Source organism: Urocampus carinirostris, chromosome 1 (assembly GCF_059441175.1).
Source record: "Urocampus carinirostris isolate Australia breed hairy pipefish chromosome 1, RoL_Ucar_1.0, whole genome shotgun sequence".
NCBI lineage: Eukaryota > Metazoa > Chordata > Actinopteri > Syngnathiformes > Syngnathidae > Urocampus > Urocampus carinirostris.
In genome coordinates this window covers 46810572-46822807 of record NC_142349.1, presented here as the reverse complement: position 1 = coordinate 46822807, position 12236 = coordinate 46810572, and the positions used below count along the sequence as shown (strand labels likewise).

At 39.1% G+C, this 12236-nt stretch overlaps 1 protein-coding gene across 5 annotated transcripts in view; it reads left to right on the top strand.

The window, feature by feature from the left end:
• Positions 1–12236, top strand: part of baiap2a (BAR/IMD domain containing adaptor protein 2a) — a 117929-nt gene that overhangs the window by 24153 nt on the left and 81540 nt on the right. For all 5 annotated transcript variants that reach the window (XM_088342584.1, XM_088342557.1, XM_088342575.1 and 2 more), the window contains exon 2: positions 8218–8293. In XM_088342584.1, coding sequence (XP_088198710.1) covers positions 8218–8293 — 76 coding nt within the window. The remainder of the gene's footprint in view (positions 1–8217; positions 8294–12236) is intronic.

The window sequence follows — 12236 nt, the reverse complement described above, 5'->3', positions numbered from 1 at the left end:
CAAGGGTCTCAATCAATGCCTCAATTATTATTTCTGGACAAGGCAATTGGCAAAATAAAGCAAACCCATACCTGTTAACCTATAAGTTTTCCCCACAGTTTATACTTGTTTTGATTAATTAAAAACTTTGTACTTCATATAACAATTTTTTTATGGGGTGGGGGTGTGATTAATGAAAAAAGACCGTTCTCATCTTGCCCATCCAGGCTTTAATCCGGATCGTCTCATACACTGGTAACAGACAACAATGTGACTGTAGATTGCTAATGAAGATGATGTATGTGAAATCATGTACTTAAGTTACTTTTATGAGCAACACTAAATTTACTGCAGGTAGTGAAATAAGAAATTTGCCGATAAAAATGTTTGTGTTGATTACATGGTAAATGAAATAAACTTGTTTACACAAAATGTTTTTCTTCTACATAGCGTTCCTTGCTATAAGTAATTAGGTGCCGGGTGTTTTCAAGCTTAATTATTGCTAAATAAGGGGAATTGCAATCGGTAATAAGAGGAGCAATTTGCTGGGTTTGACCATTCCAATGTCTTCCTGTGATACCATGTCCCGTAAGCAAATTTGTCTGAATGAACGCCCACATGTAATTTGTTGGACTGGATAGTCAATGTGCCTGCTCCAGCCTTTTCCAATGCTTGTTTTCTGATAATAGATAGTGACGTTTTCAGCTTCCTCCCCCACCCCAATTTGCCTAGGTCACGTGTTTTCGTATCATGTGACCAGTTGAGATGCATATTACAAAGACAAATAAATATTATTACTGCGCTTGAAGAAAACGAGAATAAGGTTTGCCTGTCTATTTTTTGTCATCTGTTTGCCGTGGTAATGGACCAAATTGCATTGGTTTGTCATTGATCTTCGTGGATTACAGGAAACTTCAACGACCCAACTTTGACACACATGATCCGGCGAGCGAAACATTGCGTTTTTTATAAATAACTTCCATAAAGTGTAAATAATAAATGAAGTATGGATAAAGTAGCTACTGTCAAACGTCCTTTTATGTATTGTATGAATAATGTTGGCAAAAATGTGGACTAATTTCTCTTGAAGAAATGTTTCCAGACGTCACCGCGGTGTTTAGTATGCGATTTATTTATTTTTATGCTCGTCGTTTTCTTAAGTATTACTTTAGCAGAGAAAGATATGACGGGTGAAATATTTTTGGGTTAAAAAAAGACTTATTTTCTTTAAAACTGCAGTGTTCAAAATGTAGGCAGACATTAGCTCAGGAGGTATAGCGCTCGTCTTGGGATCAAGACATTAAGTACACTCTTTATAAGTACACAATTTATAATGTTTTTTCTGGCCTAAAAAAGTTCTTCGAAACTAGACCAACATTTGATCATTTGAAGACTGGCAATAAAACCTTAGAGGACGCCCCCTGCAGCCTTCAAATTCCTTCTTGTTCAGGTTGCCTTTGCTTTCACAATGTGTGATAAGGCCATGTGGGGTTTAGGCGTAATGACCCCTGCCGACTCACTTCCTTTGTTCGTCTTTAAACAGAAATCCCTGCTCTTTCTTCACCCTTAGTAATGGTTATTTTACATTTTAAAAATGAAAATCGAGATATCAGCTCAAGAGCTCATGGGGTGAAGTTAGTTTCTTCCCGTCTTGAGAAGAGTGGCACTTTACAAAGCTTCCCGTAATGTTTATATCAGTTTTGCAAAAGTCTGTGCATTTGTTTGTAGACTTATATGGCATGCACTAGAACACACTAGCAAAGTTAGTCTCATCTGAAAGCAACACACCTGTTGTCTTTTACTCTTACTGCACTTGATGGTGTTATTTGGTGCATTGATCACATTATGTAGATGCATAGATATATTTCCTTTATTCATCCCCGTAGGGAAATTCACATTTCCAGCAGTATCCTTGTCTTAATAAATAAAATAAGAGTAACAGAATACAACAATACCCAATATAATGTGTGGAATGAAGAGCATTTAAATAGTGCTCTGAAAAATAGCCACTAATAAAAATAGGGTAATATGCAAATGTGGACTCAGCATTACGGCCAACAAAGCAGGTCAGGGTTTGCTTCGACCTGTCGTACAATGCAATGTTAGGAAAAAAAAATGACGGCTCTTTGTTGACACCAAACTACTACTAAAAACAGCAGAAAAAATGAATACTGCCAAATGACAGGTTTGGCAAAGGGAACAGTCCCAAAAAACATGTTCTATATGCATCAACTTGTTGCTACGTCTGACCTTTAGACAAAATGTGAGATATGAGCTCTCCATGGTGAAGTCCAAAAAGAGATACATCTACTTGGACTAAATTGCAGCGTTCCTGCGGATCCTTAGTCTTAAAAAGCATTGAATTCATTATTCTAAAAATAAGGCCTTGATTGGCATTAAAATGTCTTAAATCCAATTTTCAAAAGTCTCAAAAAATGTGAACGCATTAATAACATTAATATTCGATTGATCTCAAAAGATTTAGTAACATTTATCAATAGTCTTTGTTAATAATTCATTGATCTACTGTGGTGGCAACAGGGCGTGACAACCATAAAGATACTATCAAAACAGTGATGTGGTTTCATTCTTAAGTCTACCAACAATACAAATTGCAACTTGGCACAGAAGCTTTCCTAGGAAATGTGTAAGAAGCACGATGTACCGTTGTTTTGTTTGTTTCAATTATTTGTCAACTTGGTCTTACATTTACATACTTTTTTAGTGCCTTTTCTTATCGTCTTTAATTAAACTTGCCTTAAGCTGATGGAGCCCTGTAATTGGTAATTCATGTTTGTAAACAGTTCATGAGATGTTGTGGATTTATCGTGACTTAAACAAGTTTGGCTATTATCAGCATAGCTTTATACCAATAAACAATGCTTAAACATACAAGTTTAAAAGGCAGACACCAAACACAATGTATGTGCAAAAATGCATTCACTCTACCAATAAGCTTCAATTCAACAGCAGTGATGTGAGCACCCATGTGCCCACGTCCACTCCTCGCCCTGTCGATTAACCTCTGTCTTATGCTCTCCACGTGAGTAGCCAGCCAAGTATATCGGCTTGCAAAGGCCACAATTAAGAAGCTGCAGTCAGAACTCACTTTTTTTTACTCGAATACACTGTAATTGTTGTCTGATTTGCATGTGAATTGGTCCAAATTTTGAGCCCTGGTTAACTAATTAGCCCGCAGATAATATCCTTATCAGGCTTGTGCAATCCACTCTTACTTTAAACATCAATATTAAGGCTGGGTTCTCTAAATATCGTCTTGTGAGTGCTGTAAGTTTGTGTCACCTGGTAGAAACCGTAGAGCAATATATATTTGAAACACATTACACATAGTGTTTTATATTTAATATTTTTGTGACCTTACACTAGAACAGTGGACTTTCAATTACTTTTAATGGAGAAAGATATTTTGAGATGTGTCGAATTGATGCAGAATTCCCTGGCTCATGAGCTTCCTCATTAAAATGAAGAAGAGACACTGTGGTTGTCAGGATGTTGCCGCCTTTGTGGCAGTTGGAATTTTTCAAATGGTTCCCCTCAGATTGCTTACTGCAGTGCAGTGTCGCAGCTTCGCCTTCCCTGAGGCTGATCCAGCCTAGGCCGAACATAGAGCGCCTAATTGGAGGAAACCCCAAAGGAAGTTTGCAAGGAAACGGGAAAAGGTGCCAGATGTCAAGCTGTACTGCACCCACGCTGCATTTTAAGAGATCTGTGCTCCAATATGCGAGCCAATCTGTTTGTGATGAGACATTTTGAACATTGTTATGCATGAGAGCTTGGGCTCCCTTCTGTCTAATGAGCCTGTAGGCCGTCATCTTCAATTGGGTGCTTCCCATAGTAGGGTTCCCGGAATTAACTGCAGCTTTGCTTACCTTGGGTGTTTGACACCACTCAATCCCGAATGTTGCTTTAGAACTCTTCACTAAATGCTGATAATGTAACCTTAAGGTAATAAATGATCTGACAGTTCAGTTATCAATAAATCTACAAACACTGTTTAGATGTCATGCTTAAAAAGTTAACTCTCTTTCCAACCTAATTAAACATATTCCTGGTGAGGATCATGAACGAAGCTCTGGACCCACATGAAAATACAACGTCACTAACCTATATTTTCTGATAATGTTGCCAGATTGACAGGAGAAGAACAGAAATTCCGGGAAATCTAGTCAATGGTCTAGACAAAGCATTAACCCAATATTGAATGGAAATCAACAAAGAAAAAAATAAAATTAATGACCAACAACACCCAATGTATCACCACAAACATCACCATCAAGCACCAATGGTTTAAACCTTTTACGAAATTTAAATATCTTGGCGCTATCATATCAGTAAAGGGGTTGGAACCAGAAATCATGGCCAGGATACTTTAAACCAGGCCCACCCTTGCCAGACTTAACCCTTAAGGAGGTACAAAAACAGCAGTAAAACCAATGTGATTTAGGGCTATACAAATAAAGATGACTTGACTTGACTTGATCAGAATCATGCAACCGCTGGTTACTTCAGTGAGAGCACTCGTAAGAACTACCAGCATGGCGTTTCCGCATGACGCACATCTGCCAGTGCCAAATGAGAGGGGCTACTGCATGGTCATCAGCTGAGATCCTCTCTTACTGATGTTAGCTGCAATAGTCCCAGAACAATTCATGATGGTGGAGCAACGACAGGGATGTCTCCATGCCGCCACCTGCAGTTGTCATTCCTTTTATGCCTCTTAAGCCAGGTCCCTGCAGCCATCCTCCACAGGTAATATAGAGGTTGTCCAACCCACTTCTGGACACTGCTACTTGCTCTGTGTAATTATCTTTCTTTTATTTGCAGCCTTTACTCCTCCTTCTCGAGGGACAGTTAACTCTGCCAAAATGGCTGTCTTTCCATTAGGGGACCACAGATGACGTTTGGCCTTATCTCTGGTGGGAATTTGAGCTGGATATCAAGGTCCACCCTTAAAGTCCAGTCATTTCCTGGTGTTAAAAGGGGTAATGTCCCACTTTGGCTGGTGATCTTAACTCTGGCCCTTCGTCCAATGAAACTAATCACTGTTTGATCTCTTTGATCTTTTGATCTGTTAGATCTTTACCAGCTCGGTAGCCTAGATGGTAGGGCGCCCGCTCTGAGACTGGGAGGTCGCTGGTTCAAGCCTCGGCCGAGTCATACCTAAGACTTACAACAATGGTACTCATTGCCTCCCTGCTCTTGGCGCTCAGCATTAAGGGTTGGAATTGGGGGGTTTGGTCACCTAATGACTAAAATAGCTGCGCCCTGTTTGGCTGCGGCTGCATCGGCTCGCTGCAGTTTAACTGTACGGGTCAGGTGTATCGACATTTCGTTCTATGGCATTGTTACAAAGAATGACAATAAAAGTAAATTCTTCTTTCTTGATCTCCGACAAAACTAACAAAAATTGTCTTATTTAAGCTTCTATTCTCCGCACTTCAAGGACTTCTGCAAGCTTCCACAACCTATACCTATACCTACCCTGCATCAGAGCTGTCTTAGAACTAGACAGGATATGTTGTAGGCTTGGGTTTGGGGAGTTGCAGAGCCAGCAGTTCCTCCCAGAGCCATACCACTGCCTGAGGTTGCTTGGACTTGATAAGGTTTTGTACGTGGCTCGAATGATGACACTTAGCCTTGCTTGAGGCATCTTCCACACATCAGACTGCTTAATGGTCCTGTTGACCATTCCTTCCCAGGCTGTCCATTGCCCTTGTTGCGCCTGACAGAACATCTTGATCTTGTATTGCTCCTCCTCGTGCATGACCACCTTTACCGTTGCCATATATTTTATTCTTCTTTGTGTGTTGCATAGAACCAAAGCCTGGCCAGCTCTGACTGTGTCCTGCCAACCACTTCATTGTGTTTGAGCCTGTTGATCGCTTGGTCAACAGCCTCTTCTGCCTTCCATTTGCGTCCTGACTGTACTGGTGCCTTGCTTTTTCTCACACATGGGTCAGTTTAGTCTGCGAGCTCCAGCACTAGCCTTCCTTTTTCTTATGTAGACCTCCTGTTGATTGACTTCAGTGGCAACTGAATTTTCGTCTTCCCAAACAGGTCAGTGGCTGAAAGGCTCTAAGGTAAGCTATTCTTTTTGCGTATGAATATGTTGGCTTTAGCATATATCTTTATTACTTCAGGGGCCACAGAAGGCACTGATAGAGGATGAGTTGATAGCACTAAACTTCTGATTTTCCCTAGGAGGTGGCATTGGTCTATCCTCCCCATTTATTAGCTTCTGGATGATGGTGGCTGGCATGTCAGTGTCGGACAGCTCATCTGTACACAGCCTTCCGAAACTTTTCACTGGTTGTTTTGCCAAAAGTGGGATTCTTTTTTCATCCACTGTGAAGGAGATGAAGTTATTCCTGGCTTCCTCCTGGATTTCCAGGCTTAAGATAATGGGAAAGATGGAGAGCCCGATTGATATGTCATTTTGAAGTCTGTGCCAGTTGTTGTTTGTGTTCTGTTTGGCATAGCAGACTTGCAGGCTGTTGAACTAGTTTCATATTAGCACCTGGGGACAGGTTGGGATGTAGAAGAAGTCTAAGGGAAATGTTGTATGCTGGCAAAAGAAGTAACCATCGGCATTTTCTAAATCCAGCCAGACGACATGTAAGTCAGAATCCTCACCCTTGGCTTTCTGAATTGGTTTTGAAATTCACACAATCTGTAAATCCTGGAATAACTGCCTCTTGGCATCTAATGTCAATGTGGTGGTTCTCGACAGTTAATAAGGTATTTCCTCTGAACTGCTTGATGTTACCGGAATCCTGTTCTAGGATAAAGGTGGTTATGGCTTTGATTTATTTGGATGAGATGGTTTGGGTCTTTCAGGCAACTCTCATCATTCTACAAAGCAGCTTCAGTGTCATCAGGCAGGTCTTGTATTTTAGGCCTGGTGCTGATGCGAACATTCCCTTGTCCACCACCTTTCCAATCTCAGCCCACCTTAGAGATGATGTTTCAAACTCCGTTACAGATTCAGCAGGACACAGCACATAACATGGTGATCCAATGAAGAGTGTTCCTTTTATGATCATGTAGCTGGCTTTTCACATGCTCCTGTGCTGCAGTATCCAGTTTCCCATTCTTTGTCTCCTCAAGGAGACTCCTGGAAAACTTGAAGGGGTCCTAGAAGAGCTTTATCCTACCCTATCTCACTGTGATTTTCCACCTGCGGGTTCTTTCTGTCCCTATGCAAGTACAATTTTTTTACAGCTTACCTATGTAGGGTGAATGTTAAAGCATAATACCGAAAAAACAATACAAAAAATTTGGAGTTGAGATTCTTTTACCGATCCGGCCTGCATCAGAACAGAAAGTCTGAATCCCGCCCCAGAGTCAAACTGAGTTTGACATTCCTGGTGTAGACGTTGATATGAAAGCTGTTTTTGTCCAAAAGATTTTATGGTCCAATTACAGGCCGATGTTTTTTTCTTAATTTCCATGTTTGAAAAAGCAGTCAGTATTTGCACGTATTACCCTTCAGTGTATTTTCGTTACGCTATGTTATTTTTAAATAGGAATTATAAAAAAAAAAAAAAAAAAAAAGAAAATTTCACACTATGGTACAGTCAAATCAATGCCTCTATGCAATTTGTTTCCAGGGTTCCCGTGGATCCTTAAAAAGTCCTAAAAAGCATTGTATTTGTTGCTCTAAAAATAAGGACTTAGTAGGCATTAAAATTTATTTAATACAATTTTCGAAAGTCTTAATGTGAACACTTTTATAAGATTGACCATATATTTGTTTTAACTAAACATATGTAGTAATATTTATCAATTGTCTTTTTTAATAATAACTTTAATAAGTGAAGTATCAAATCTGTGATGTGGTTTCAGTTGGGCCTTTCAGAGCAGATTCATGTCTTAGGTCTACCCACAATACACTTAGCAACTTTGGACCATCGGAAATTGTAAGTTGAAGGGGAATTGGTTGTTCACGTGTTTTTCACCAGGGCTATCTGTGCCAGGTAATGTGTACGAGACCCCTTGTATTCTAAGCAAGAAATATTTGTGGGTTTTTGTTTTGTGTGTTGACATTTTTTTGTCTTTCTTTTTTTTGTCGACTTGTTCTAAAATTTGATTTAGAAAAAAAAAACATTTTAAAAAGTCTTGAATTTAACTTGCCTTATGCTGTAGAAACCCTGGTTAGGTTCAAACGATAAATCTTCTTGTGCAACTTTCAGCCTTGTGCTGTCTTTTGTCTTCCAGACAATCATGGAGCAGTTCAACCCCTGCTTACGGAACTTTGTTGCCATGGGGAAGACCTACGAAAAGGCCCTTGCCAGTAAGTCCATTTATTTTTCTCTTTTAGGTTTAGGCGCTGTGCCAATGTGCCTCTTTACCACTTGGAATCCCCTGCTTTCCCCATTATTCCGGCTATAAAACAGTATTGATCTATCTGTAAAATGTGCAGGCTTTGCCACCTTGTAAGCAGCTTTCCCCACACGGTACTGTATTGGAGGTGTATTAAGAGTAATATAAAAGGGCCGCTAATGTGAAGTAATGACAGTTAATTGTGGGTAGACAAATTAATAAATGCGAGCGCGTGGTTGGGCCGTAGTCTGTTCGTAATTTGCAGTCTGCGATTTATCAAAACTCGCCTCCCTCGGATAAAGGCTTAAGCAAACCCCTCTGGGTGACGCGCTTTCCTGAGTGCTATCTTATGTTTCATCCCCCACTGGCTTGACACATGCAATAACTAATCCAATGACTCATTGGGAGGATGAAGACTGACTGCCTATTAAATACCCACTTTGCAAGATTTGCTTGACCCGAGGGGAGCTAATTGGCTCTGGTTTTTGTGAGGGGGACCCTTGTGTCCATATGGTGTCAGGAGAATGAACCATGCCCTCTGAGGGATTATAGTGGAGAAATTTCACAAACATTTTGCACGGAGAGACAAAATATCTGTAAATATTAGACATCAAATAAGACAAATTAATTTCTGGATCTTGAACTCTAAGATAGAGTAAAACATTACTTATAGTTTATTGAAGTATTTGAAATCGATAAGTGCATAGAGATCACAAAAGGCGCATGGTCTCAATTTAATAAAACTTTGTTTGCAACCAACAATGTAATGTAGAAATGTACCTTTTTGCACCTGTAAATCCAAATGTTGTTTTTCTCATTCGGCTGATTGCGTCACTTAATCCAATATGTGTTTTTACTATTGATATTTAGCCTTTTTCAGAATTAAACTGGCACAGAGTCCTTATTGCCTTGACTGGCATATGTTAACAATCGAGGAGTTGAGGAGTTATTTTGGATGTTTAAGTCGGTCAACAAAAATCCAAGTTTACTAACTTAATCAGCCTGTAGTGTGATTGGCCAGTCTTAATCTATGGTTTTGCAAAGGGTCCTTTGTTTTGCATTTTAAACTTCGAGTAATCCCCCACCACCTGTCCCTGTAAATCGCAGACACACAGTCACACATACTGTTATTAGTCAGAAATGCAGTAGCGTCTTGCTGTAGTCCCATCTTTTTTATTCTCGAGTTGTCATTCACATTTGCTGCAGTGTCACACACATGCCAAGTCAATATGTGCACTTTGTGAAGTGACTTAGTTTTGGGCCACCTTGTCAAAAAGACCCTCTTTTTGGAAAGCAACAATTTGCATGACTAAAAAACATAGCAAAGGATACTTTTTTTTAATACACACTATACGTACGGACATTGTTTTTCATTTCATAATTCTAAAATTGTTCCAAACTATAAGTCGTGATGATACATGTACAAGATACCAAAACATTTTATTTTCTCAAAACTAATAATTTCAACATGACAAGTTTCAAGTTGCTATAACTGTATTTTTTTTGCATTGAGTACCTCAATGAATTCAAATCATCCATTTTGAAATTAAAATAAGGATAGAAAATATCTATTTTTTTTTTTTTAGTCATATTCTATTTTTTGCACTTTAGGCCCCTTTTGCCAGTGCCATTAAATCTTCTTTTCACAACAGAGAAACCCTCCTAAAGAAGTTATATCCAAATTACACGATAGAAATAAAATAATACCAGGATTCCCCTTTTCTATTCGAACAAGGCCTTTTGCGTTATCTACTGAACAGCCGTCACCCTGTTTTCTAATAACACTAATACAAAAAGTCACCTTAAAGTTTGTTATTCCAGGGCAAAATATATGAAATATTTCATTTTTAATCCAAAAATTATAAGGTGTATTTATTTGATGCCCTCTCAAAGACAACTTAATAGGTACGGGATAGAGAATGACCCCAAAGTGAGTTTGAAATTTTACTTTGCAGCTTTCTGAAAGCAAAAGTATCCACAACATCACTAATCGGCCCTATCTGGGAATTACTTTACCACCAGAGCTGTTCTTATTGGCTGCACATCTGTCAGCAAAACAGCCGAGGGTTATGAGTCCGTACGGTTGCATGCACCACTTTGGCTTATCGCGTCTGAGTCAAGGCCAGAAAAGATTAAACAAGATCGAGGTTAATTTTATGGGCCAATGAGGTAAAACGAACCAAGCAAGCTCTAAAGGCTATAAATCTAAATCTTCCGGGGTTTTTTCTGGACTCACTGGCTTGCTTTTTACACAAAGAACCAGGCTAATTTAAAGTGCATTTCCTTTCCAGTCTGTAGCCCCTGCAAATTCATTTCTGCCTACTTGCCAGAGAGCCAGACTGTTTTAAGAACAAGGTGCGATCACAGATGTCAAAACAAGACAGTTTCAAGAGGAAAGTGCTGAGTTGGGAACCGCTTTCAGGTCTGATCACAACATGCTTTTGCTGCAAAACACCGCAAGTAATGTTGAAGAATGTTATAATGCTAAGGAAGGAACATTTAAGATCTTTTCTAAACCCAATTTGTGATTCAGTTCTGTCAAAATTGTCACCAGATTCAGTTCTGTCAAAATTGTCACCAGCACAAATTCACGTTTGCATTTACAAGGCAGGCTACAACATTGAATGCTGGACAAAGGTTAAGGATCCATAGTGGAGTGGTTCCTGAAGAGAAACTCTTATTTTTAGTCATTCAATGCCAGACGTTTGTCTCAGATTTTGAGAGCAGGTGACGGCCAATTTTTTTCCATTTTGACTCATAGTATTTTAGTTATGTAACCATAGGACATGGCTTAAATTTTTATATTTTATTAGTAAAAAAGTATGTTTCTAGTATGTTTCTAGTATGTTTCTAGCGTTCACCATTTTTTTAGTAAACAACAGTCCAGGAAAACCTCTGAGGAAAAAAAAGCTTTTTTGTGAAAGGATGCATTTCAAGTAAGCTTAACTTGGGTCCTTTTTTATAAATTTGTGATGCCTCCAATATCTAAACAATGCTTTCACTAATACAACGGCAACATTTTATTGCAAAAACAATCAACTTGTGCATGAAACAATGCATGGACTCTGCAGAGAACTTTTCCGCCCCCGCTCACCATAGTGATCGTCTTCCCTCTTACGTGCACGAAATATTGTACCTCCATGACCTGACGATGACGATGGGACTTCCTCATCTTTTTTTTCTTAAAGGAAATATGCTTTTTTTTTTAACATTTACAACTGCCTATTACTAATTATGCATTTCCTTGCTACTCTCACCAAACTGCTGCAGTATGCCAACTCACAATGCGGGGCCTCCCACACACTCTCAATCGCCAGATACAGGAAGTTGGGCTTCCTCTGTGTGTAAAAAGATCTGATCAAAGCCACTCATGCCATCTAATAATTATTTATTAGACTGAAATCATTCCCAGCTGCTTTATACTCACTAATGAGCTGCCCCAAACCCTTTATTATAGTTTATAGAAATAAAACCAGAGAAACATATTTTTACGCTTTGGCAGTCAAAGACAATGCTTTTGAAAATGTATTTAAATGTATCGCATTGAATGAGTTAATGCTGGGAAAATTGTGTTTCTAATGAGGTGCACTGAACATTGTTATCACCCTTTCTACAAGATATTCTTCAAGTAAGCCAATTTGAGGTCAGAATGTAAAATTATCGCCATTCAATAGTCATGATTTTATAAAATGGTTTCTTTCCATTTAGAGATTCAATGAAAAATTGTCATTATCCCGGCGAACCGACGCATTTTTGAAAGTAAAAATGCGTCTGTACGGTGTCCCCAGTCACTGGAATATGTCATGCCACATGTCATGTCATGTCTTAGTATTCAAGATATTCTGACCATGTCAAAGTGTACTTGTAACAGAAAACTCACGATCAGTCTGAAACAAGATACCTGAACACGATAA